The sequence below is a fragment of the Scyliorhinus canicula genome, chromosome 8, assembly GCF_902713615.1.
Source record: "Scyliorhinus canicula chromosome 8, sScyCan1.1, whole genome shotgun sequence".
Classification (NCBI taxonomy): Eukaryota; Metazoa; Chordata; class Chondrichthyes; order Carcharhiniformes; family Scyliorhinidae; genus Scyliorhinus; species Scyliorhinus canicula.
Window position 1 is genome coordinate 191071128 of NC_052153.1, and position 21756 is coordinate 191092883.

General features: G+C 48.9%; 1 protein-coding gene across 1 annotated transcript; it reads right to left on the reverse strand.

Moving 5' to 3' along the window:
- Positions 1 to 453: 453 nt before the first annotated feature.
- LOC119970761 (sialic acid-binding Ig-like lectin 15) lies at positions 454 to 21537 on the reverse strand. Its single transcript, XM_038805907.1, has 6 exons — positions 21289 to 21537; positions 11103 to 11498; positions 8166 to 8549; positions 6898 to 6925; positions 5731 to 5779; positions 454 to 1018 (listed from the first exon to the last, which is right to left on the reverse strand). The coding sequence occupies exons 1-5, from the start codon at positions 21326 to 21328 to the stop codon at positions 5746 to 5748; spliced, it is 882 nt and encodes a 293-aa protein (XP_038661835.1). The 5' UTR covers positions 21329 to 21537; the 3' UTR covers positions 454 to 1018; positions 5731 to 5745.
- Positions 21538 to 21756: the final 219 nt, after the last annotated feature.

The window sequence follows — 21756 nt, forward strand, 5'->3', positions numbered from 1 at the left end:
AAATATATCATCAAATTGCCGTGAAAGGTCTTCAAAGGTTCGTGAAAGTGGCCCCCAACCATCATCACAAGCAATGGGGGAATCGATGTCAGCGATGGGGAATCTATGTCAGCAATGGGGAATCGATGTCAGCGATGGGGAATCGATGTCAGCAATGGGGAATCGATGTCAGCGATGGGCACGTCCCAAAACTGAAATTTTTGAAAATGGAAATGAAAGGGTGGCACAGCAGCACAGTGGTTAGCACTGTTGCTTCACAGCGCCAGGGTCCCAGGTTCGATTCCCGGCTTGGGTCACTGTCTGTGCGGAGTCTGCACGTTCTCCCCGTGTCGGCGTGGGTTTCCTCCGGGTGCTCCGGTTTCCCCCCACAGTCCAAAGACGTGCAGGTTAGGTGGATTGGCCATGATAAATTACCCCTTAGTGTCCAAAAAGGTTGGGTGGGGTTGCTGGGTTACGGGGATAGGGTGGAGGCGCGGGCTTAAGTAGGGTGCTCTTTCAAAGGGCCGGTGCAGACTCAATGGGCTGAATGGCCTCCTTCTGCACTGGAAAGCCTATGAATTCTGCAGACGGTGAAGCTATGAGCAGAACCTCGACACGCACACTCTCCCAAATCATCGCTTCTTGCCAGTCTTCACGTAGGGGTTCGTACGGATAACTGCGATGTTCTGCCTCGAGGAATGCGACTGGAGGTCCCGCATTGGACAGTCGATTGCTTGGGTGGTTGAATGCGTGTGTGGATCTGGCCAATCTCCAACTCTGTAGCGTCCTCAGCTCACCCAACCGCGCACAGATTGCGTGGATGCACGAAGCAGGGATATCACGTTACGGTGACCACTTCACATGAAATCTGACTCCTTTCAGGCGAAGCGTGTTTTTTTTCTGTTGGTGTATTTTGGGTTAAGCTCGATCCTGCAATGTCTGGTCCCGGGGTGTAGTCAAAAGCGTCACAACCAATAGGAACCCGTCAGCTATTCTTTGTTGACGTCAGGCGGGGATTCTGGGACAGTGCCAGCTGTTTCTGTAAAAGAGAAGGAATTGACTTCAGAATTGGAGAAGTTCTCGTTGTCTGTCTGTGTGAGTGACAGCATTTTAAACCTGCCAGGTTAACACATATTTAATTCTTTCCAGTACATCCTGCTCCGAGGTTTTTTTCTAGAACATTCTGTTTCTACCAGCTTTTCAGGTTGATCCCAAATTAGAACAATTTTCTTAGGTAAAAAAAGTGTCTCATGTCCCAATTGACTCCTCTGTTTAAATAGGTGTCCTCTGGTTGCCAACCCTGGGAAGTATCTCCTTATTTACCATACATTTCGCATAAATGTCAACCCTATGGTTTTTGGCCCAAGAAAGCCTAATTTTTCATGTACCGCACGTAAAAGTTGACCCTAGTTTTTCAGGGGTGAAGGCCCCCAAAAATCTCAGAACTACAGGCCAGGATTGTGGTGTTGGGAAGAAAGAAGCTATTGTGTTAAATACAATTGGAAAGGCAAGAGTGAAACCAGCCAAATACTTCTCAACATAGGTAAAGGTAGCAAAAAAATGAATCCAACTTTTCATAAAAGTGACAAAGGGATAATTAGTGATGGGTTAGCTGCTCCAGGATTTGGCGGGAATCTTGTGAAGGTGACAGGGGTCTTGGGGACCTGCTGGAGATCCAGTAAGGCCTCCACGCCGCCTCTTTTCATGAAGGCCCACTGTACCTTGTTCACTCAGGCACTTGAGAGGCCAACCGCAGGCCTTCCCTCCCCTGGGTCCAAGGACCCCAGGGGCAGATGCCCCACCCACCAAGAGCTAATAGCCAATCAGAAGCCGGTGGCTCTTCTGTACTCAATAGCACCACCAGGGAGGCAGTGGCTGCTGCTGGCACTACACCAACCTGGGGCCTCAGATCAAAGACAGAGGCAGGCACAGGTTAATGATGGTGGCGTGGGGAGGGGAGGAGAGGGAGAGGGGGAGGGGGGGGGAGGGGAGCAAGGGCATGGTACGTGGTTCTCAGTGGTTCCCCCTGTCCGCTCGATCAGGCACGGAGTGTCTTTGAATGAGGGACCCCTGCTGGGGTGCCCACGAGCTTAATACCAGTGCTGGCAGGATGAGGCATGTATTGGCTACTAAAAGGCCCCAATGGTGCCGGGCTGCGAGGGCCGTCCATGGGTCTTCCTGCCATGGATGTAATGTGAAACAGAGGTGGGCAGGTGCCAGGGTCCCTACCCTTCACACTCCCACCTGAATAAATATCCCCCAACCGCCAAATGTGCCTTGGTGGAGGACGCACAAGATTCCACCCCCAGCAACACTGTTTGATTTTCTATTTAAAAGCCAGAGACTATGGTCTGGAACTTTGCACAGAAGGTGAACTCACTCAACTATCACTCAAACACTGCAGCAATAGAACATAGAACATAGAACAGTACAGCACAGAACAGGCCCTTCGGCTCTCGATGGAAAGGTATTTATTGTTAAACGAAAATGAAAATGAAAATCGCTTATTGTCACAAGTAGGCTTCAATGAAGTTACTGTGAAAAGCCCCTCGTCGCCACATTCCGGCGCCTGTCCGGGGAGGCTGGTACGGGAATCGAACCTTGCTGCTGACCTGCCTTGGTCTGCTTTAAAAGCCAGCGATTTAGCTGAGTGAGCTAAACCAGCCCCTGCAGTAGAAATGCAGTAGAAATATAATTAAATGCTAGGGTCTTTCTTGCAGTCATCAATGGTTAAGAATATTGACCGGAGATCAGGTTTGAACAGTTATGCAAGACATTTAATTTCCCTTTTTGAGTGGGCGAAAGCCGATTTTAATTAACCTCTCAATAAATCAACTTGTCGGGCAGCACGGTGGGGCAGAGGGTTAGCTCTGCTGCCTCACGGCGCCGAGGTCCCAGGTTCAATTCTGGGTCACTGTCCGTGTGGAGTTTGCACATTCTCCCATGTCTCCCCACAACCCAAAGATGTGCAGGTTAGGTGGATTGAACAGACTAAATTGCCCCTTAATTGGAAAAAAATTAATTGGGTACTCTAAATTTAAAAACATTTAAATCAACTTGTTAGCCATGAGGGGTCAGCTTGTCCATTCAACGTGGGCCCAAACCAAACACACGTCAACTCGTTGAAAAACCATTAAATTCAGTGCGGATCTCTCTCTATCCTTTTTGAATGACTCCCACTGCTCTGATGTGGATTTTTCTGCCATTAGCTGCTCCCTGTCCACTTTGGCCAGATCCTGTCTTATCGACCTTCCCCAGTTCACAAACCTAATTTCCTGTCCATCATTGTCCTTTCCCGTAACTACCTTAAATCTTCCCGAGTTATGGTCACTATCACCGAAATACTCCCCCACTGACATCTCTCCCACCTGCCCGGCTTTGTTTGCTAAAATTAGGTTAAGTGCCACCTCCTCTCTTTAAGACCTTCCACGTGCATGCTCTAGAAGGTCTCCTGGATGCACTTTTACAAATTCTGCCCTCTCTAAGCCTGTCACACAATTACAGGTTGAGCACTCCTTACTCAAAATTCCACAATTCGGGCAGCACAGTGGCGCAGTGGTTTTAAAAAAAATATTTTTATTCTCCTCCTTTTTCACAATTTTTCTCCCGGATTTACACCCAACAACAATCAATAACTAACAACGAATATCTCAAACCCCATAACAGTAACAACGATCCCATCCTCCCACCATGCCCCAGACATCAGCCCGCATGTTAACATAAACAAATGACAAAGATGTCATCTTTGTCTGGTTTGGCTCACTGGGCTAAATCGCTGGCTTTTAAAGCAGGCCAGCAGCATGGTTTGATTCCCGTAACAGCCTCCCCGGACAGGCGCTGGAATGTGGCGACTAGGGGCTTTTCACAGTAACTTCATTGAAGCCTACTCGTGACAATAAGCGATTTTCATTTTTCATTTTCAAGAAAGAAAAAAGAAGAAATCAGGGATTACCCATAGCCATCTTCAACATACATAGCCCCCTTCCCCCCGCACCCCACCCCCCCAACTAATGTTCGATGTTATCCAGTTCTTGAAAGTGCATAATAAATAGTGCCCATGACTTGTAGAACCCCTCCGGCTTCCCCTCAGTTCGAACTTAACTTTCTCAAGGGTCAAGTATTCCAACAGGTGCCCTCCGCCACGCCAGGGCACAGGGTGGAGAGGCCGCTCTCCATCCCAGCAGGATCGTGGCGCAGTGGTTAGCACTGCAGCCTCACGGCGCCGAGGTCCCAGGTTCGATCCCGGCTCTGCGTCACCGTCCGTGTGGAGTTTGCACATTCTCCCCATCTTTGCGTGGGTTTTGCCCCACAACCCAAAATATGTGCAGGGTAGGTGGATTGGCCACGCTCTAAATTTTAAGAAAAAAAAATTCCGAAATTCAAAAAGCTCTGAAATCCGGACTTTTTCGCGAACACCGACGTGACAACGACGCGAGTGGAAAATTCCACGAGGCCCTAGGAAGGTTCCATGGGGATGCGCAGGTCCCAACGCGTCACAGACAGTTATAGCCTCCAGATGGGGCTGTTGTAGATGTGGCTGTTCCAGGTGGAGCTGTTCCAGGTGGAGCTGTTCCAGGTGGAGCTGTTCCAGGTGGGGCTGTTCTAGGTGGAACTGTTCCAGGTGTGGCTGTTCCAGGTGGGACTCTTGTAGGTGGGACTCTTGTAGGTGGGGCTGTTCTAGGTGGGACTGTTCCAGGTGGGGCTGTTCTAGGTGGGGCTGTTCTAGGTGGGGCTGTTCTAGGTGGGACTGTTCCAGGTGGGGCTGTTCTAGGTGGGGCTGTTCTAGGTGGGGCTGTTCTGGCGCCAAAACGGGAGTTTCTTTCCAGCAGTCATCATAGTCAGACATTACTGTAGACTCAACGTGATTATCGTGTGTGAAACCCACGCAAACACGGGGAGAATGTGCAAACTCCACACGGACAGTGACCCAGAGCCGGGATCGAACCTGGGACCTCGACGCCGTGAGGCAGTAATGCTGACCACTGCGCCACCGTGCTGCCCCTTCATTATATAATTTTACAGGTACTCCAACATTAAAAACATTCCGGAATCCGGGACACTTTCGGCCACAAGCATTCCGAATAAGGGATGGTCAACCTGTAACAGGTTTTTATGCTCCTGAGATTTATCTACGTATCTGCTGTTCTATCTCTCCCCGACTGTTTGGGAGCCTGTAACACTCTCCCAGCAACATGATTGCCCCCTTTTTTTGTTTTAAAGTTCCACCCCTATGGCCTTAATTGAGGAGCCCATGGAAACTCCTTGATCAATACTGAAACACCACCTCGTCTTATATACCCCCCTCAATCCCGCCTAAGACTCTAGAACCCAGAATATTGAGCTGCCAATCCTGTCCTTCACCCAACCATGTCTCTATGATAGCAATAATATCACACTCCCATGTGTTCATCAAGCCCTCAGTTCATCTGCCTTACCTGTCAGACTCCTTGCATTAAAAAAAGGCATTCAGCTGCACCATATTCCCTTGTGCCTTAACAAGTCTCTCGTCACACGGCCTTCCAGACTGACTTAGGTCTTCTCTACAGTTGACTATGCACCATCCCCTACTCTACCTTCACACTGTGATGAGTACATACAGTATCTTCTCAAAACCCCCAGTTATTTTGAACACCGACCACCAAATCTCTCCTAAAACTTCTCCGCCCTAAATAGACCAATCTCAGCTTCTCGAGTGAAAGAATTGAATCATTATTTAATTGTTGGACATCACTATAATGGACCCATAGTTACCTGCTGTCGTATTCTTCAATAGACATATTTGGATGAGTCCGGCTGGTTTCTAAGCAATGAGAAAAAGATTTGCATTTACAAGTAAGAAAATCCAACCACAACGGTAATTGTTAGCTTGTATTTAAGCGCATTGTCACACGCAGACATTTTTCCCCCTTTGGGAAGGGCGGGGAGAGGATTCACAAGCTGATTATCAACCCGCTGAACCACTTTGTGAATGCTCCTTCCGGGCAGCACGGTGGCGCAGTGGTTAGCACTGCTGCCTCATGGCGCCGAGGTCCCAGGTTCGATCCCGGCTCTGGGTCACTGTCCGTGTGGAGTTTGCACATTCTCCCCATGTTTGCGTGGGTTTCACCCCCACAACCCAAAGGTGTGCAGGGTAGGTGGATTGACCACGCTAAATTATCCCTTCATTGGAAAAAATGAATTGGGTACTCTAAATTTATTTTAAAATGTGAATGCTCCTTCCGTGGCCAACACATTCTGGTGTTGGACTCAAACCTCACTACCCCTATGCCACGAGAACTCGATGACGGATGGCATAATATTCACAGTAAAGTTCTAATTAACCCATAACCATATGGGGCAGCCACCCAGAGGCACATTCAGCTGCCCAATTGGGTCAAAGGCGATGACACAAAACTTCTGTTTCTAAAATGCAGTGGTAATGTCACTGGACTGATAACCCAGAGGCCCAGCCTCAATGGTTCAAATGGTTCAAATCCCACCACAGCAGCTGGTGAATTTAAAAATTCAATTACTAACTCTGGAACATAAAACTAGTCTTGGTCATGGTCACCATTGGCAACCATCATCCCCTCGTCTAGTTCACTAATGTCCTTCAGGGGAGGAAATCTACCACCTTTACCTGTCCTGGCCGCTATGTGACTCCAGACCCACGGCAATGTGGCTGACTCTTAACTGCCTTTGGAAATGGCTTCGCAAATCACTCAATTCAGGGGAATTAGGGACGGGCAACAAATTTGGGCCCTGCCAGCGAGACCCACATCTCATGTAAGAATTTCATGGAAAGATTCTTTATGTGGCCACAACTAAAAAATGGCTCGCAAATTAAACATTAATTTGACATAGATCGCCAGAATGATGACACTTTAAGAAAACATGTCAACACTTTCAACAGAAAAAAACTGAATGGTGGACTCGTACCTCGTCTCTCGCACAAACGTGATTGATCCTGAATGGGAAAGAAAGGAAAAAATGTTTGAAGCGTTTCAGCTACCAAGCTTGCACTGTGGTCAAATATCTCAGTTGAATGTTTATCAATGAATCAGCCAGTTATTATCCTATAAATACTGTGACTAAGATTAGGTCAGAGGCTGGGAATCCTGCGGAGAGCAACTCACCTCCTGACCCCCTCCAGAGCCTGTCCACCATCTACAAGGCACAAGTCAGGAGTGTGATGGAATACTCTCCACTTGCCTGGATGATTGCAGCTCCATCAACACTCAAGAAGCTCAACGCCATCCAGGACAAAACAGCAGCCCCGCTTGACTGGCACCCCATCCCCCACCTTCAACCTCCATCACTGATGCAGAGTGGCAGCACTGGATACCATCTACAAGATACACTGCAGCACGGTAGCACAGGGGTTAGCACAGTGGCTCCACAGCTCCAGGGTCCCAGGTTCGATTCCCGGCTTGGGTCACTGTCTGTGCGGAGTCTGCACGTTCTCCCCGTGTCGGCGTGGGTTTCCTCCGGGTGCTCCGGTTTCCTGCCACAAGTCCAAAGATGGGACTGTTTAACACGGGGCTAAATCGCTGGCTTTGAAAGCAGACCAAGGCAGGCCAGCAGCACGGTTCAATTCCCGTAACAGCCTCCCCAAACAGACGCCGGAACGTGGCGACTAGGGGCTTTTCACAGTAATTTCATTTGAAGCCTACTTGTGGCAATAAGCGATTTTAATTTCAAGATTCGCAGGCTAGGTTGATTGGCCACGATAAAGTGCCCTTAGGTGTCCAAAAAGAGTAGGCGGGGTTGCTGGGTTACGGGGGATAGGGTGGATGCATGGGCTTAAGTGGGGTGCTCTTTCCAAGTGCCGGTGCAGACTCGATGGGCCGAATGGCCTCCTTCTGCACTGTAAATTCTAGGATTCTGTGACCAAGGCACCTTCGACAGCACATTCTGAATGGTTAACCTGTACCATCTAGATTGACGAGAGCAGCAGATGCAGAGGGACACCTCCACGCCACACACCATCCTGACTTGCCCACCCCCCTCCCCCCATCTCATTCCTTTTCCCCTTTCAGTTCCCTCACCTTTTGATTTTTAGATTCTGGTGTAGCTTTGTGGGTGGGGACCGCCTGTCCTTTGTAATGTTAAGTGACACGCAAATCACACACTTCAAAAAAAAAAAATTCAACCCAATGTAAGATGACTCCAATGACATCATCATCTCTGAAGTTATAATAACCTACCGCTCTTTCTCCTCCACATCACGAGACCAACAACAATCGCGATAATCAAAAGGAGACTTCCACACAAAGCCCCGATGATAACTTTGAGCAGAGCCCGGTCCTCTGTGACGCCGGCGAAGTAGATTTTGTGGGTGACGTCGCCTCGGCTGTTGGTGGCCTTGCAGGTGTAGTTCCCGCCGAGCTTCGGCCCATGTAGTTCCCCCACCACCTGATACTTCCCTGGGCCTCGCATCACTGGCGTGTTGCTGCCGTTGACGGGGAGGCTCTGGTTCTGGGGGTCGATCCACGCGATGTTTGGGGCGGGTTCCCCTCCGACGAGGCACACGAGGGTAAACTGGGTGGCGTTAATGGCTTGGATGTACATGTTGAGGATGGTAGGCGGGCCTGAGATCAAAGAGGATAGACAAGCAGTTAAAGCAGTTGAATCATGGAGCAGCCCGTCTTTCGCGCAGACTAGAAAGAGGAAAGTATAAAAATGATACTTCTGTCCCACTTCGAATCCAGGCTGGCGCAGTACTGAGGGCGTGCTGCACTGTTGGCGGTGCCACCTATCCAACCAGACGTTAAACCCTGCCAGCCTTCTTGGACAGACTAAAGAATCTCACTCCACCATTTTGAAGAGCGGGCAAGTTCTTCCTGCTCCACGTGTCCTCAAATCAACACCACCCAAAGAGATTGTCTGACCATGACCTGATTTCCGGGATATTGCTGTGCGTGAATTGGCTGCCGTGCTGTCCGACAGCAGCGGCTACATTTCAGACATCAATGGCTGGAAAAGAGAATCTTAAGCGGGAGGCAGAGGGAATGCCAGAGTACAAGGTCCGAAGTGTGAGACATGGCGCCAAAATGGTTCCCAGGAAGGAGCACAGGAAAAGCCCAAGGCTCTTCAGCCCCTCTAGCCCATTCTATTAACCAACTAGATCATTGCTGGTTTTACGTTTTAACTCCCCCTACCAACCTAGGTCCCATAAACTTTAACAGCATTGTGTTAATGACAGAACAGTACACAAGAGGCTGGCCACTGGAGGGTTTGGTGCAGGTGTGTTGTACAATGTCAGATAGTGAAGGATAGAATTGGAGCCAATCTTTGTACACTTTTATTAGCGGTTATGAACCGTGGTTATATGGTCTCTATACGCCTCATTTAGCTCCAGTGGAAGGTTGCCTTTACAAAGGAACTATGCCACATTTGAAAGAGGCACAACTAAGTTCAAAATATTATTGTTAAAGGTATCCAATTGAATTTAGGTGATATGTCCTGGGTTCAACCCCTGTCCTCCTGGTGAAAGCCTCAGGTGACCAGTGGACACCAATTGCTCCATCTCCAGGGACACCCAGGTTGAGGAAATGGGTGGTGCTCCATCAGCACAATGTCAGAAGGGGCTGTCGACAATACCACCCCGGCATATTTTGGGCAGCACGGTAGCATTGTGGATAGCACAATGGCTTCACAGCTCCAGGGTCCCAGGTTCGATTCCGGCTTGGGTCACTGTCTGTGCGGAGTCTGCACATCCTCCCCGTGTGTGCGTGGGTTTCCTCCGGGTGCTCCGGTTTCCTCCCACAGTCTACAGATGTGCTGGTTAGGTGGATTGGCCATGATAAATTGCCCTCAGTGTCCAAAATTGCCCTTAGTGTTGGGTGGGGTTACTGGGTTATTGGGATAGGGGGAGGTGTTGACCTTGGGTAGGGTGCTCTTTCCAAGAGCCAGTGCAGACTCGATGGGCCGAATGGCCTCCTTCTGCACTGTAAATTCTATGATTTCAGGATAAGGGGGTCAACTGTGTGGGGTTCAGATGAGGAGAAATCGCTTCAAAGAGTTGTGAATCTTTGAAATTCGCCACCTCAGATGGTTCTGGATGCACCACTGCTGAATATATTTCAAGCTGGCATAGGCTGCGGACAACCTCCACACCTTCTAGTGCCCGTCAAGCAATCCATCTGAGACCACAGAGGCAATGGAGTGGAGGAGTGGACGGATGGCAAGGTGGAGCTGTGTGTGTGCAGCCTGCAAGTGACTGTGCCACCTAAAGGTAGTGTGTACATGAGTAGGTGGAGGAGAATTGTTTTTTTTTGTTCATGGGATGTGAGGCTAGCTGGGCCAGCATTTAAAACATCGCTCTGACCGCATGGGCTATGACGGAGTCCCTGGACGAGCACTCAGAGCCTGTAGGCACCTTTGATGCTCGTGTAGCAGTGGTCCAGGATGTTTGCACCTCTGGTGGGGTAGAGAGGCTATCATTAAACTAGAAAGAGTGCAGGGAAGATTTACTAGGATGCTACCAGGACTTGATGGTCTGAGTTATACGGCGATGCTGAATAGACTGAGACTTTTTTCCCTGGGGCGTAGGAGGCTTCAGGGTGAACTTACAGAGATAGAAAAAATAATGAGGGGCACAGATAAGGTAGATAGTCAACATCTTTTCCCAAAGGTAGAGGAGTCTAGACCTAGAGGGCATAGGTTTACGGTGAGCGGGGAGAGATATAAAAGGGTCCGAGGGGCAATTCTTTCACACAGAGGGTGGTGAGTGTCTGGAACGAGCTGCCAGAGGCAGAAGTAGAGGTGAGTACAATTCTGTCCTTTAAAAAGCATTTAGACAGTTATATGGGTAAGATGGGTATAGAGGGATATGGGCCAGATGGGGGCAATTGGGACTAGCTTAGTGGTAAAAACTGGGCGGCATGGACAAGTTGGGCCGAAGGGCCTGTTTTCATGCTGTAAACATCCATGACTCTATGACTGTAACAACTGGCATTTACTGAGCGCCATCAATGTAGTAAAACATCTTCATAGTGTAGCGCGTCACAAGAAGGTCACAAGAGCAAGAGAGAGACAACTTTTTCACCCGTCGGTCAAACTCTGGGCTGTTTTAACTCTCTCCACTATCCCCCCCCCCCCCCCCCCCCATACCCAGCAATTTAGAATCATGTTTAATTTACCTGTTATTTTCAGGATGATTCCAGGGTTGGTTTCCTTCATGTAAGGAGATAATCCCTGACGTTTGACCTCCACCCGGCAGAAGTACTGACTGGTGTCCTCCAACGTGGCACTTCTCAGCTCTAACGAAGCATCACTTTGCCTGGGGTCCCCGGCCAGTCTGTAACGGCCGTTGACGTTTGAGTGGACCACATTCTCAAATCCCTCTTCGTTTATGGCTCTGCTCGTCACGTTGAAGAGAACTGGCCCTCTATAGAACTCCTTCACCTTCCAAATAACGGTAATCTTAAAGGTGGTGTACCCCGTATAGGGGGAGGTGAAATTGCAAGGCAAAACAACAGGGCTTCCGACTGTTCCATTCACCATCCGCGGCACTTCCACGGACACTCCCTCACCTCCTACAGCAATTCCAAGAGGCAAAGTGTCAATAAATTGCATGTCTAATGGCCCCTCACACAAATAACATCACTCTGGTTTCCCCAAGAGACCCAGAAGGAGGCCAAAATTCCCTAACACTGGTTCTCCTTAGAGAAGAGAAGATTGAGAGGTGACTTTCTCGAGGTGTTCAATCATGAGGGGTCTGTACAGAGTAGACAGGGAGTAACTGTTCCCATTGGTGGAAGGGTTAAGGACCAGACGAACCTCGTCGGCGACTGGGGGCTGGCGATGAGGGCCGGCGAAGGAGGTGTGGACCAGGGCTTGAGAGGCCATGACTGGAGGGCAACCTGGAGGGGGTTATACCTTAGTGGGAGGATGTGGGCCCAGGGGGCCAAATAAGGAGGGATTCTCTCCCCTCCCGCCCCCAAACCACCACCAGCCTACGCAGGCCCAACCACCTGGCATGGGGTTCTCCCGGCACCAGTTAAAAGCCAGCGTGGCACTGGGATGAAGCCCTTAAGGGGGTAGAGGTGAGTACTAGTTACCCACTTAAGGGCCTCAATTGGCCCACTGCCAGGTGTGGCTGCCAGCTGCGATCTTATAGAATATTGCGGCAGCCTTACAGGGCTGACTGACCTAACCCAGCTCCTATTTCTGATGTTCCTGTGCAGGCAAACATGTGAACGCAGCTGGGAAAGTCCCCCAGACTCCAGCAGACACGTGATAAAAACCTGGGCAGTTTACTTTACGGATAACTTCAATTCCATTGAATTCTCACAAATGTTCTCAGGGTTTTTAAATGCTCTAATTTTAACCTCTCGGAAACCACACGGAGGGCGGAGTTTTAATGTAATTGGTGGGCGAACCAAAGGCAACAGGAGGAAATGTATTTCTAACACAGAGAGGATCTGGAATGCATTGAGAGGGTGGTGGAGCAGGGGCGGCAGGGCGGCACAGTGGTTAGCCCTGCTACCTCACAGCGCCACGAACCCGGGTTCACTTCCAGCCTCGGGTGACAGTCTGTGCGGAGTCTGCACGTTCTCCCCGTGTCTGCGTGGGTTTCCTCCGGGTGCTCCAGTTTCCTCCCACTGTCCAAAGATGTGTAGGTTAGGTGGGCTTACCATGATAAATTCCGGGTTATGGCGATAGGGTGGAGGTGTGGCCCCAATAAGGTGCTCTTTCCAAGGGCCATTGCAGACGCGATGGGCCGAATGGCCTCCTTCTGGGGGTGTTTTCTAGAGCTGTTGGGGAGGGTTTAAACTAATGTGGCAGGGGGATGGGAACCAATGCAGGAAGTTGGAAGGTAGTAAAACAGGGACAGAAACAAAAGGAAGTAAGGGGAAAAGTGCAAGGCAGAGAAGACATAGTCAGAAATCCATAAGGGCGACAGTACAAGGTACAGTGACTGAGGGGAGCACAGTGAATAGGCCCAGTAATAACAAAAGGAATAAAACTGGAGATGTTAAGATTCAAAACAGAGGTTAAAAAAACCAACATAAGTGTACTTTACCTGAATGCTCGTAGTATTCGGAATAAAGTAAATGAGTTGGTGGCACAAATCATCGTGAATGACTATGATTTAGTGGCCATTACTGAAACATGGTTAAAGGATGGTCACGACTGGGAGTTAAATATCCGAGGGTATCAAACTATTCGGAAGGACAGAGTGGATGGTAAAGGAGGTGGTGTTGCTCTGTTATTTAAGGATGACATCCGGGCAATAGTAAGGGATGACATCGGTGCTATGGAGGATAAGGTTGAATCCATTTGGGTGGAAATCAGGAATAGTAAGGCGAAAAAGTCACTGATAGGAGTAGTCTATCGGCCACCAAGGGGATGGGACGTTTCGGCGTGGCCAGTTCGGCGTGGCCGATTCGGCGGAGGAGTTTTTCGGCGGAGGGACGGAAATTTATTTAAAAATCTATGCTAGCGCTTCCCATTGAGAGTCATAGGCATAGATTTTTAAATAAATTTAAAACCCCCTAAATTTCAGCGGCCGGAGAGGGAAGCTACTCTCTCACTGAAGCAATCAGCGGCCGCTGAAATTGACACTGCTGGCTGCTCTCTCCCTCCAATCCAACTTTTAAGTTTTAATGTTTCTGATTGGAGGGAGAGAGCAGCGGGCAGTGTCAATTTCAGCGGCCGGCTGATTATTTCAGTGAGAGCAGCTTCCCTCTCCGGATCAAAGTGAGCCGGCCGCTGAAATTGACACAACTGACAGTTGGGGTCCAAAAGCTCCCCCGCGGAGCACCAAACCGGGTCTGACTTTATACAGCCGGTGTTACTGAAGATATTGTGACTTTACACAACGTGTTAAGTCAGACAGCAGTGTAGATCACCGGGCAGCTGCTTCAATACTTTCAGTAACACCGGCTTTCTTTAAGAGTTTAATGTTGGTGCCTTTCTTTAAGAGACCCGGTTTGGTGCACAAACACGATATCTGAGGCGGCTGGAAGGAAAAGATACAAGAAATGGGCTGCACAAACATTTTGCGACTATAACTAATTTGACGCCGAAACGTCCCTCCGCCAAAAAATTCCTCCGTCGAATCGGCTACGCCGAACTGGCCACGCCGAATCAGCCACGCCGAACTGGCCATGCCGAAACGTACCAAACCCGGCCACCAAATAGTAACGTTATGGTGGGGCAGGCAATAAACAAAGAAATAACTGATGCATGTCGAAATGGTACAGCAGTTATCATGGGGGATTTTAATCTACATGTCGATTGGTTTAACCAGGTCGGTCAAGGCAACCTTGAGGAGGAGTTTATAGAATGTATCCGCGATAGTTTCCTAGAACAGTATGTAATGGAACCTACGAGGGAACAAGCGGTCCTAGATCTTGTCCTGTGTAATGAGACAGGATTGATTCATGATCTCATAGTTAGGGATCCTCTCGGAAGGAGCGATCACAATATGGTGGAATTTAAAATACAGATGGAGGGTGAGAAAGTAAAATCAAATACTAGTGTTTTGTGTTTAAACAAAGGAGATTACAAGGGGATGAGAGAAGAACTAGCTAAGGTAGACTGGGAGCTAAGACTTTATGGTGGAACAGTTGAGGAACAGTGGAGAACCTTCCAAGCAATTTTTCACAGTGCTCAGCAAAGGTTTATACCAACAAAAAGGAAGGACGGAAGAAAGAGGGAAAATCGACCGTGGATATCTAAGGAAATAAGGGAGAGTATCAAATTGAAGGAAAAAGCATATAAAGTGGCAAAGATTGCTGGGAGATTAGAGGACTGGGAAATCTTTAGGGGGCAACAGAAAGCTACTAAAAAAGCTATAAAGAAGAGTAAGATAGAGTATGAGAGTAAACTTGCTCAGAATATAAAAACAGACAGTAAAAGTTTTTACAAATATATAAGACAAAAAAGAGTGACTAAGGTAAACATTGGTCCTTTAGAGGATGAGAAGGGAGTTTTAATAATGGGAAATGAGGAAATGGCTGAGGAACTGAACAGGTTTTTTGGGTCGGTCTTCACAGTGGAAGACACAAATAACATGCCAGCGACTGATAGAAACGAGGCTATGACAGGTGAGGACCTTGAGAGGATTGTTATCACTAAGGAGGGAGTGATGGGCAAGCTAATGGGGCTAAAGGTAGACAAGTCTCCTGGCCCTGATGGAATGCATCCCAGAGTGCTAAAAGAGATGGCTAGGGAAATTGCAGATGCACTAGTGATAATTTACCGAAATTCACTAGACTCTGGGGTGGTCCTGGTGGATTGGAAATTAGCAAACGTGACGCCACTGTTTAAAAAAGGAGGTAGGCAGAAAGCAGGAAATTATAGGCCAGTGAGCTTAACTTCGGTAATAGGGAAGATGCTGGAATCTATCATCAAGGAAGAAATAGCGAGGCATCTGGATAGAAATTGTCCCATTGGGCAGACGCAGCATGGGTTCGTAAAAGGCAGGTCATGCCTAACTAATTTAGTGGAATTTTTTGAGGACATTACCAGTGCAGTAGATAACGGGGAGCTGATGGATGTGGTATATCTGGATTTCCAGAAAGCCTTTGACAAGGTGCCACACAAAAGGTTGCTGCATAAGATAAAGATGCATGGCATTAAGGGTAAAGTAGTAGCATGGATAGAGGATTGGTTAATTAATAGAAAGCAAAGAGTTGGGATAAATGGGTGTTTCTCTGGTTGGCAATCAGTAGCTAGTGGTGTCCCTCAGGGATCCGTGTTGGGCCCACAATTGTTCACAATTTACATAGATGATTTGGAGTTGGGGACCAAGGGCAATGTGTCCAAGTTTGCAGATGACACTAAGATGAGTGGTAAAGCGAAAAGTGCAGAGGATACTGGAAGTCTGCAGAGGGATTTGGATAGGTTAAGTGAATGGGCTAGGGTCTGGCAGATGGAATACAATGTTGACAAATGTGAGGTTATCCATTTTGGTAGGAATAACAGCAAACGGGATTATTATTTAAACGATAAAATATTAAAGCATGCCGCTGTTCAGAGAGACTTGGGTGTGCTAGTGCATGAGTCACAGAAGGTTGGTTTACAAGTGCAACAGGTGATTAAGAAGGCAAATGGAATTTTGTCCTTCATTGCTAGAGGGATGGAGTTTAAGACTAGGGAGGTTATGTTGCAATTGTATAAGGTGTTAGTGCGGCCACACCTGGAGTATTGTGTTCAGTTTTGGTCTCCTTACTTGAGAAAGGACGTACTGGCGCTGGAGGGTGTGCAGAGGAGATTCACTAGGTTAATCCCAGAGCTGAAGGGATTGGATTATGAGGAGAGGTTGAGTAGACTGGGACTGTACTCGTTGGAATTTAGAAGGATGAGGGGGGATCTTATAGAAACATTTAAAATTATGAAGGGAATAGATAGGATAGATGCGGGCAGGTTGTTTCCACTGGCGGGTGACAGCAGAACTAGGGGACATAGCCTCAAAATAAGGGGAAGTAGATTTAGGACTGAATTTAGGAGGAACTTCTTCACCCAAAGGGTTGTGAATCTATGGAATTCCTTGCCCAGTGAAGCAGTTGAGGCTCCTTCATTACATGTTTTTAAGGTAAAGATAGATAGTTTTTTGAAGAATAAAGGGATTAAGGGTTATGGTGTTCGGGCCGGAAAGTGGAGCTGAGTCCACAAAAGATCAGCCATGATCTAATTGAATGGCGGAGCAGGCTCGAGGGGCCAGATGGCCTACTTCTGCTCCTAGTTCTTATGTTCTTCTGCACTGTAGGGATTCTATCATTCTATGGAGGCGGATTCAGTCAGAACTTTCAAAAGAGAAATGGATAATGAATGAAAAATGAAAATCGCTTATTGTCACGAGTAGGCTTCAATGAAGTTACTGTGAAAAGCCCCTAGTCGCCACATTCCGGCGCCTGTCCGGGGAGGCTGGTATGGGAATCGAACCGTGCTGCTGGCCTGCTTGGTCTGCTTTAAAAGCCAGCAATTTAGCCCAGTGAGCTAAACCAGCCCCTAAATACTTGAAGTAAAAATCAACAGGACTATCGGGAAAGGAGGAGGGGAGGCGGGGAGTGGGAACTAGGCGAATTATACTGGGAGATAGATCTGGCATGGACATGACAGGCTGAATGGACCCCTGCCCTGCTGTGACCATTCTATGATTCCCAGGGCTGGCACTGCCACGGTGGGCAGAATGGCCCCCTGCATAAGCTGCATGATTCACACACTGCTGAGAAACCGAGAAATCACAAGGCGAGAATAAATTTAGCCTTAAATGTTCAGCTGAACAACACTGGAGTGGAACGCGAGAGGCTTCCTTCATTGTGGTTAGGCCATAGCTCATTTCCATATCCCTCACCAGGGCCGGGTTCTGTGAGAAAAACGTTACGACGGGAAGTAGCTGGTTGGGATGCAGTCATGCGCTACATGCAGATCTTATGCAATGCTCAACATGTTTGACGTACTATCAAAGCTTGGCACGTGACTAGACCTCTGTGATTCACAAGAAGGTGGAAGTACAGACTTAAAAACCCTGAAATTCAGAATATTTATGGATTCCCATGGAATTTAATTAATTCCACCACCGTAAAGAAATGCTGCATCTTTTTGACGGAAGGTAGTAGGGGTAACTCCTACTCTGAATCTGTGGAACTATTTGCCGCAGAGGTCTATGGAGGCCAAAGTCACAGAGTGTTTAAGACAGAGATAGATAGGTTCTCAATTAATAAGGGGATCAGGGGCTTTGGAGAGAAGGCAGGAGAATGGGGATGAGAAATATATCAGCCATGATTAAAAGGCAGAGCAGACTTGATGGGCCGAGTGGCCTAATTCTGCTCCTATGTCTTATGCTCCCATTGGCCATAATCTCCTGCTCTTCGAACATAAGCGCAAATCATGACCATGTCTGGGTTCCGATCCCCGCTCTCACCGCCAATTAGGAGGCAGCCTCCATGCCTGCCGTCCAATTAGAGGTGGAGGCAGTTCCCCGAGGTTCCGGGCCCAATCAGAGGAACTGTATCTCATACCTATCTTTATTGTCACAAGTGGGCTTACATTAACACTGCGATGAAGTTACTGTAGCCTTGGTAATATGGTAGATCTCTCGGAACATGTGGGCAGTGCCACTCCGGTGGGGCAAACACCTCGAGGTGACCTCGACCAGGTGAAAATTCACATCCCTTTGGAATTCCAAACAAAAATCGCAACCCTCTGAATAAAGTTCTCCTCATTTCAGTCTTCAATGCGGACCCCTTCTTCATTGTTGTACATTCCACCATGGGATAAACATTCTCAGCAGCTACCTTATCAAGCCCCTCCAGAATCTTATGGGCGGGATTCTCCTATAATGGGGCTGTGTCCCCACGCCTGCGTGAAAAGCGACGCCACCCACTCCGGCGTCAATGGTCCCCGATGATGGGGAATGTTCCCCTTCCTAGGGGGCTAGGTCGGCGCCGGAGTGGTCCCGGCAGCCAGCCGGCGCGGAGCAGACGGCTGGCGTCATTCCGCGCATGCGAGGGGGTTCCCTTCTTGCGCGGCCCTTGGGCAATATGGCGCCTGGCGCGGAGGAACGCAGGCCCCCACAGAACCAGCCCGCCCGCCGATCGGTAGGCCCCGATCGCGGGCCAGGCCACCGTTCCCCCCCCCCCCCCCCCCCCGGGGTCAGATTCCCCTGCACCCCCAGGACGGCCCCTGCAGACGGACCTGAGTAAACCACACCGACGGTACTCGGCCGAACTCGGCGGCCACTCAGCCCATCGGGCCCCGGAGAACCGCCGGCTTTGGGGGGGGCGTATTCAACAGACTCCGACCAGCGCGGCGGGAATCCCGCCAGTGCCCGAGAATCGGCGGGGGAGAATGGGGAAGCCGGCGTCAGGGCAGCGGGCTACGATTCCCGCATCCCCCCACCTCCGGGGATTCTCCGAGCTGGCGCGGGGTCGGAGAATCCCGACCTTTATGTTTCAAGGAGATAACTTGTCTCAACTTTAAAAAATATGGGTGTTGACTATAATCCATCATCCCTTGTGTGTTTATCTAGTTTGACGAAGACTATAGATGCTAAAATTTGAAGTAACTTCAGGAAATGCTGTTAAATACTCAGCAAGTCTGCAGACCGTGGCGTTGTTTCAGGTCAAGGTTTATCTGCCTTCCTTGGCTGATTCTCCCACATTCTACCCTCTGTAAACTTGGGTTCAACTCCGCTCTAACTCGCCACCAAGTCCTGTTCCCCCATCACCCTCCCCCCCCCCCCCCCCCCCCCCGTGCCCGGGTGACCCACATTAGCCCTTGGTCAAGCCATGTCTTGACTTTATCATTTTTATCCTTCTTTCCAAATCCCCTCATGGCCTCATCCACCCCTCCCACCCCATCCCCCCCCCACCCCATCTCCCCCCCCCCCCCCCCCCCCCCCCCCGCCCCGACCCACCCGACAATCCCTGTAATTTCTTCCAGCCCCACAACCCTCCGAAATATTTGCGTTCCTCCTATTCTGGCCTCTAATGCACCCCCCCCCCAGTTTTAATCGCTCCATCCCTCAAACTTTAGTATTCCCTCCCCAAATCTCTCCACCTCTTTACTTCACATTACGACACACCTTACAACCTCCCAATATGATTGGTGATTTCACCCAATATCTGCTATTATGGCTAAGTGTCATATCTTGTTTTATAATGCTATTCTTTTTTATTATTTCCTGGGATTTGGGTGCCATTGGCAAGGCCACCGATTGCTGCCCACCCCTAATTGCCCTTTAATTGGGTGCTTGGCTAGGCAGAGGGCAGTTAAGAATCAATCCCTTTGCTGCAGGTCTGGAGTCACATGTAGGCCAGACTGGGTAAGGACGGCAGATTCCCCTCCCTGAAGGTCATTAGTGAACCAGATAGGGTTTTAACAACAATGAACGATAGTTTAATGGTCACCATTACTGAAACTAGCTTTCCTTGTCACATTATTAATTGTATTGACATTCCACCAGCTGCCATGGTGGGATTTTAATCTATAATCCCAGAGCATTAACCTGGGGCCTCTGCATTACCAGTCCAGCGACATTACCGCTTAGCCACCATCTCCCCTATCGATCCCTGATCGCATTGGGCGATCAGAATCGACTTGCCAACCAATCAGCATGTATTTTTCCTGTAGTATAAATTGTTGCGATAGTCTGAAATTTGCCATTCTTGCATTTGTCCCGATGAATACTCGCCGACACGTGTCTCTCTTTTCAGCAATATACCCAATTACTTAACCTCGCCCACTCCACGGTCAGTGTGCTAATTATCTGTGTTCCTCAGTTAACCATCCATCTGCCGGTGGAAATCATTTCGCCCTATTCAGCCTCTAAAACCCGGCATCATTTTGGACAATTCTATTCAATCACACATTAAACCGCTCTGCTGTAAGGAGAACAATCCTAATTTCTCTGCGTAACTGAACTTCCCTCAAACCTTCTACCGTCCCAGTAAATCAGTTCCCTCTGTAACCCTCTCCAAGGCACTGAAATGCTTTCTATGGTTGCTCTTGGCCAGATTGGTTGTTCAGTGGGGTTGTCACCAGCCTAGCTAGGCCCAATCTGATTCAATGCCCAAACATCAGGGTACTAAGGAAACTGTGCCTGGCTGTATAACTGAAGCAATAGTTAAAGGTTGGAGGACAGGAGAGAGGGATGAGGTCCAGAGGCAGACAAAGCCTTGAAGCAGACCCATGGGAGCCCCACCACCTGGAGGTTCCCCTCCAAGTCACCCACCACCCTGACTTGGAAATATATCGCCGTTCCCTCACTGTCGCTGGGTCAAAATCAAGGAACTCTCTCCCTAACAGCACTGTGGGTGTGCCTACACCACATGGACAGCAGCGGCTCAAGAAGGCAGCTCACCACCACCTTTTGAAGGGTAAATAGGGAAGGACAATAAATGCTGGCCTAACCAGCAAAGCTCGCATCCCGTAAATGAATAAAGGAAAAGATAGACAGAAGGTGGGGCTCAACAAGTAGCTGGAAATGAGGTAAAAACAAGGGTTTTCAATGAGTGCTAGTGTTCAAACCTTTGAGGGATTTTCCCTGCACATTCCATTGGTGGGACAGTGAGCAGCCACTTCTAACTTTGCTATGAGGAAGGAGCTGAAGGCCGAGAATCAATAGTTCTGCCCTGCACCTCTGTATACAGACGACTGAGTTAGCCCCCACCTCTCTCCCTATTCCCCTTACAGAAGGAGTCACATTCGACTCCCAACATTAACTCCCTCTCCCCAGGATGCTGCCAGACTTCTCCAGCAATTTCTATCTGGATCACCCCCTCAGTTCCCTGTCCCAGTCCCTTGTCCTGTGGAGGTTACAATCATCAGCTCGCCAGCGAGTGACAGAGAGGCAGTGATCAGAGTACATACCTGGGAGAGACAACAGCAGCATCAGCCACACAGCCCTCATGTTCACTCTGCACAGGCACCTTCTCAAAAGCCCTCTCTCTCTCTCTCTCTCACTCCAACCAGGAAGTCAGTTCGCTTCCTCAGAGAGAGACAAAGAAACGTATGACTGGCAAAACCGAAAGTAGAAATTCCAAATTGCTGTCCAGTGACTCAGCTAGCAAAAAAAAACCCTCCTCAAACTCGTCTCAGTCTCGGGGCTAAAGTCATCTTTATCATGTTACTCATTCATCATGGATGAAATCATTAAATCCTGTGACTGACCAGCCCCCCTCCTCTCCTCCCCATAAGTCTGGCTGAAGGTAGGAGGGGGAAGGAGGGGGAGGGCAGCTTGTTTTATATTTACAGAAGTGAGAATCCTCAAGTTCCTCAGAATAAAACCCCAAAAACTGACAAATGTTGGCAATATCAGGCAGAATTAGTACTAACACA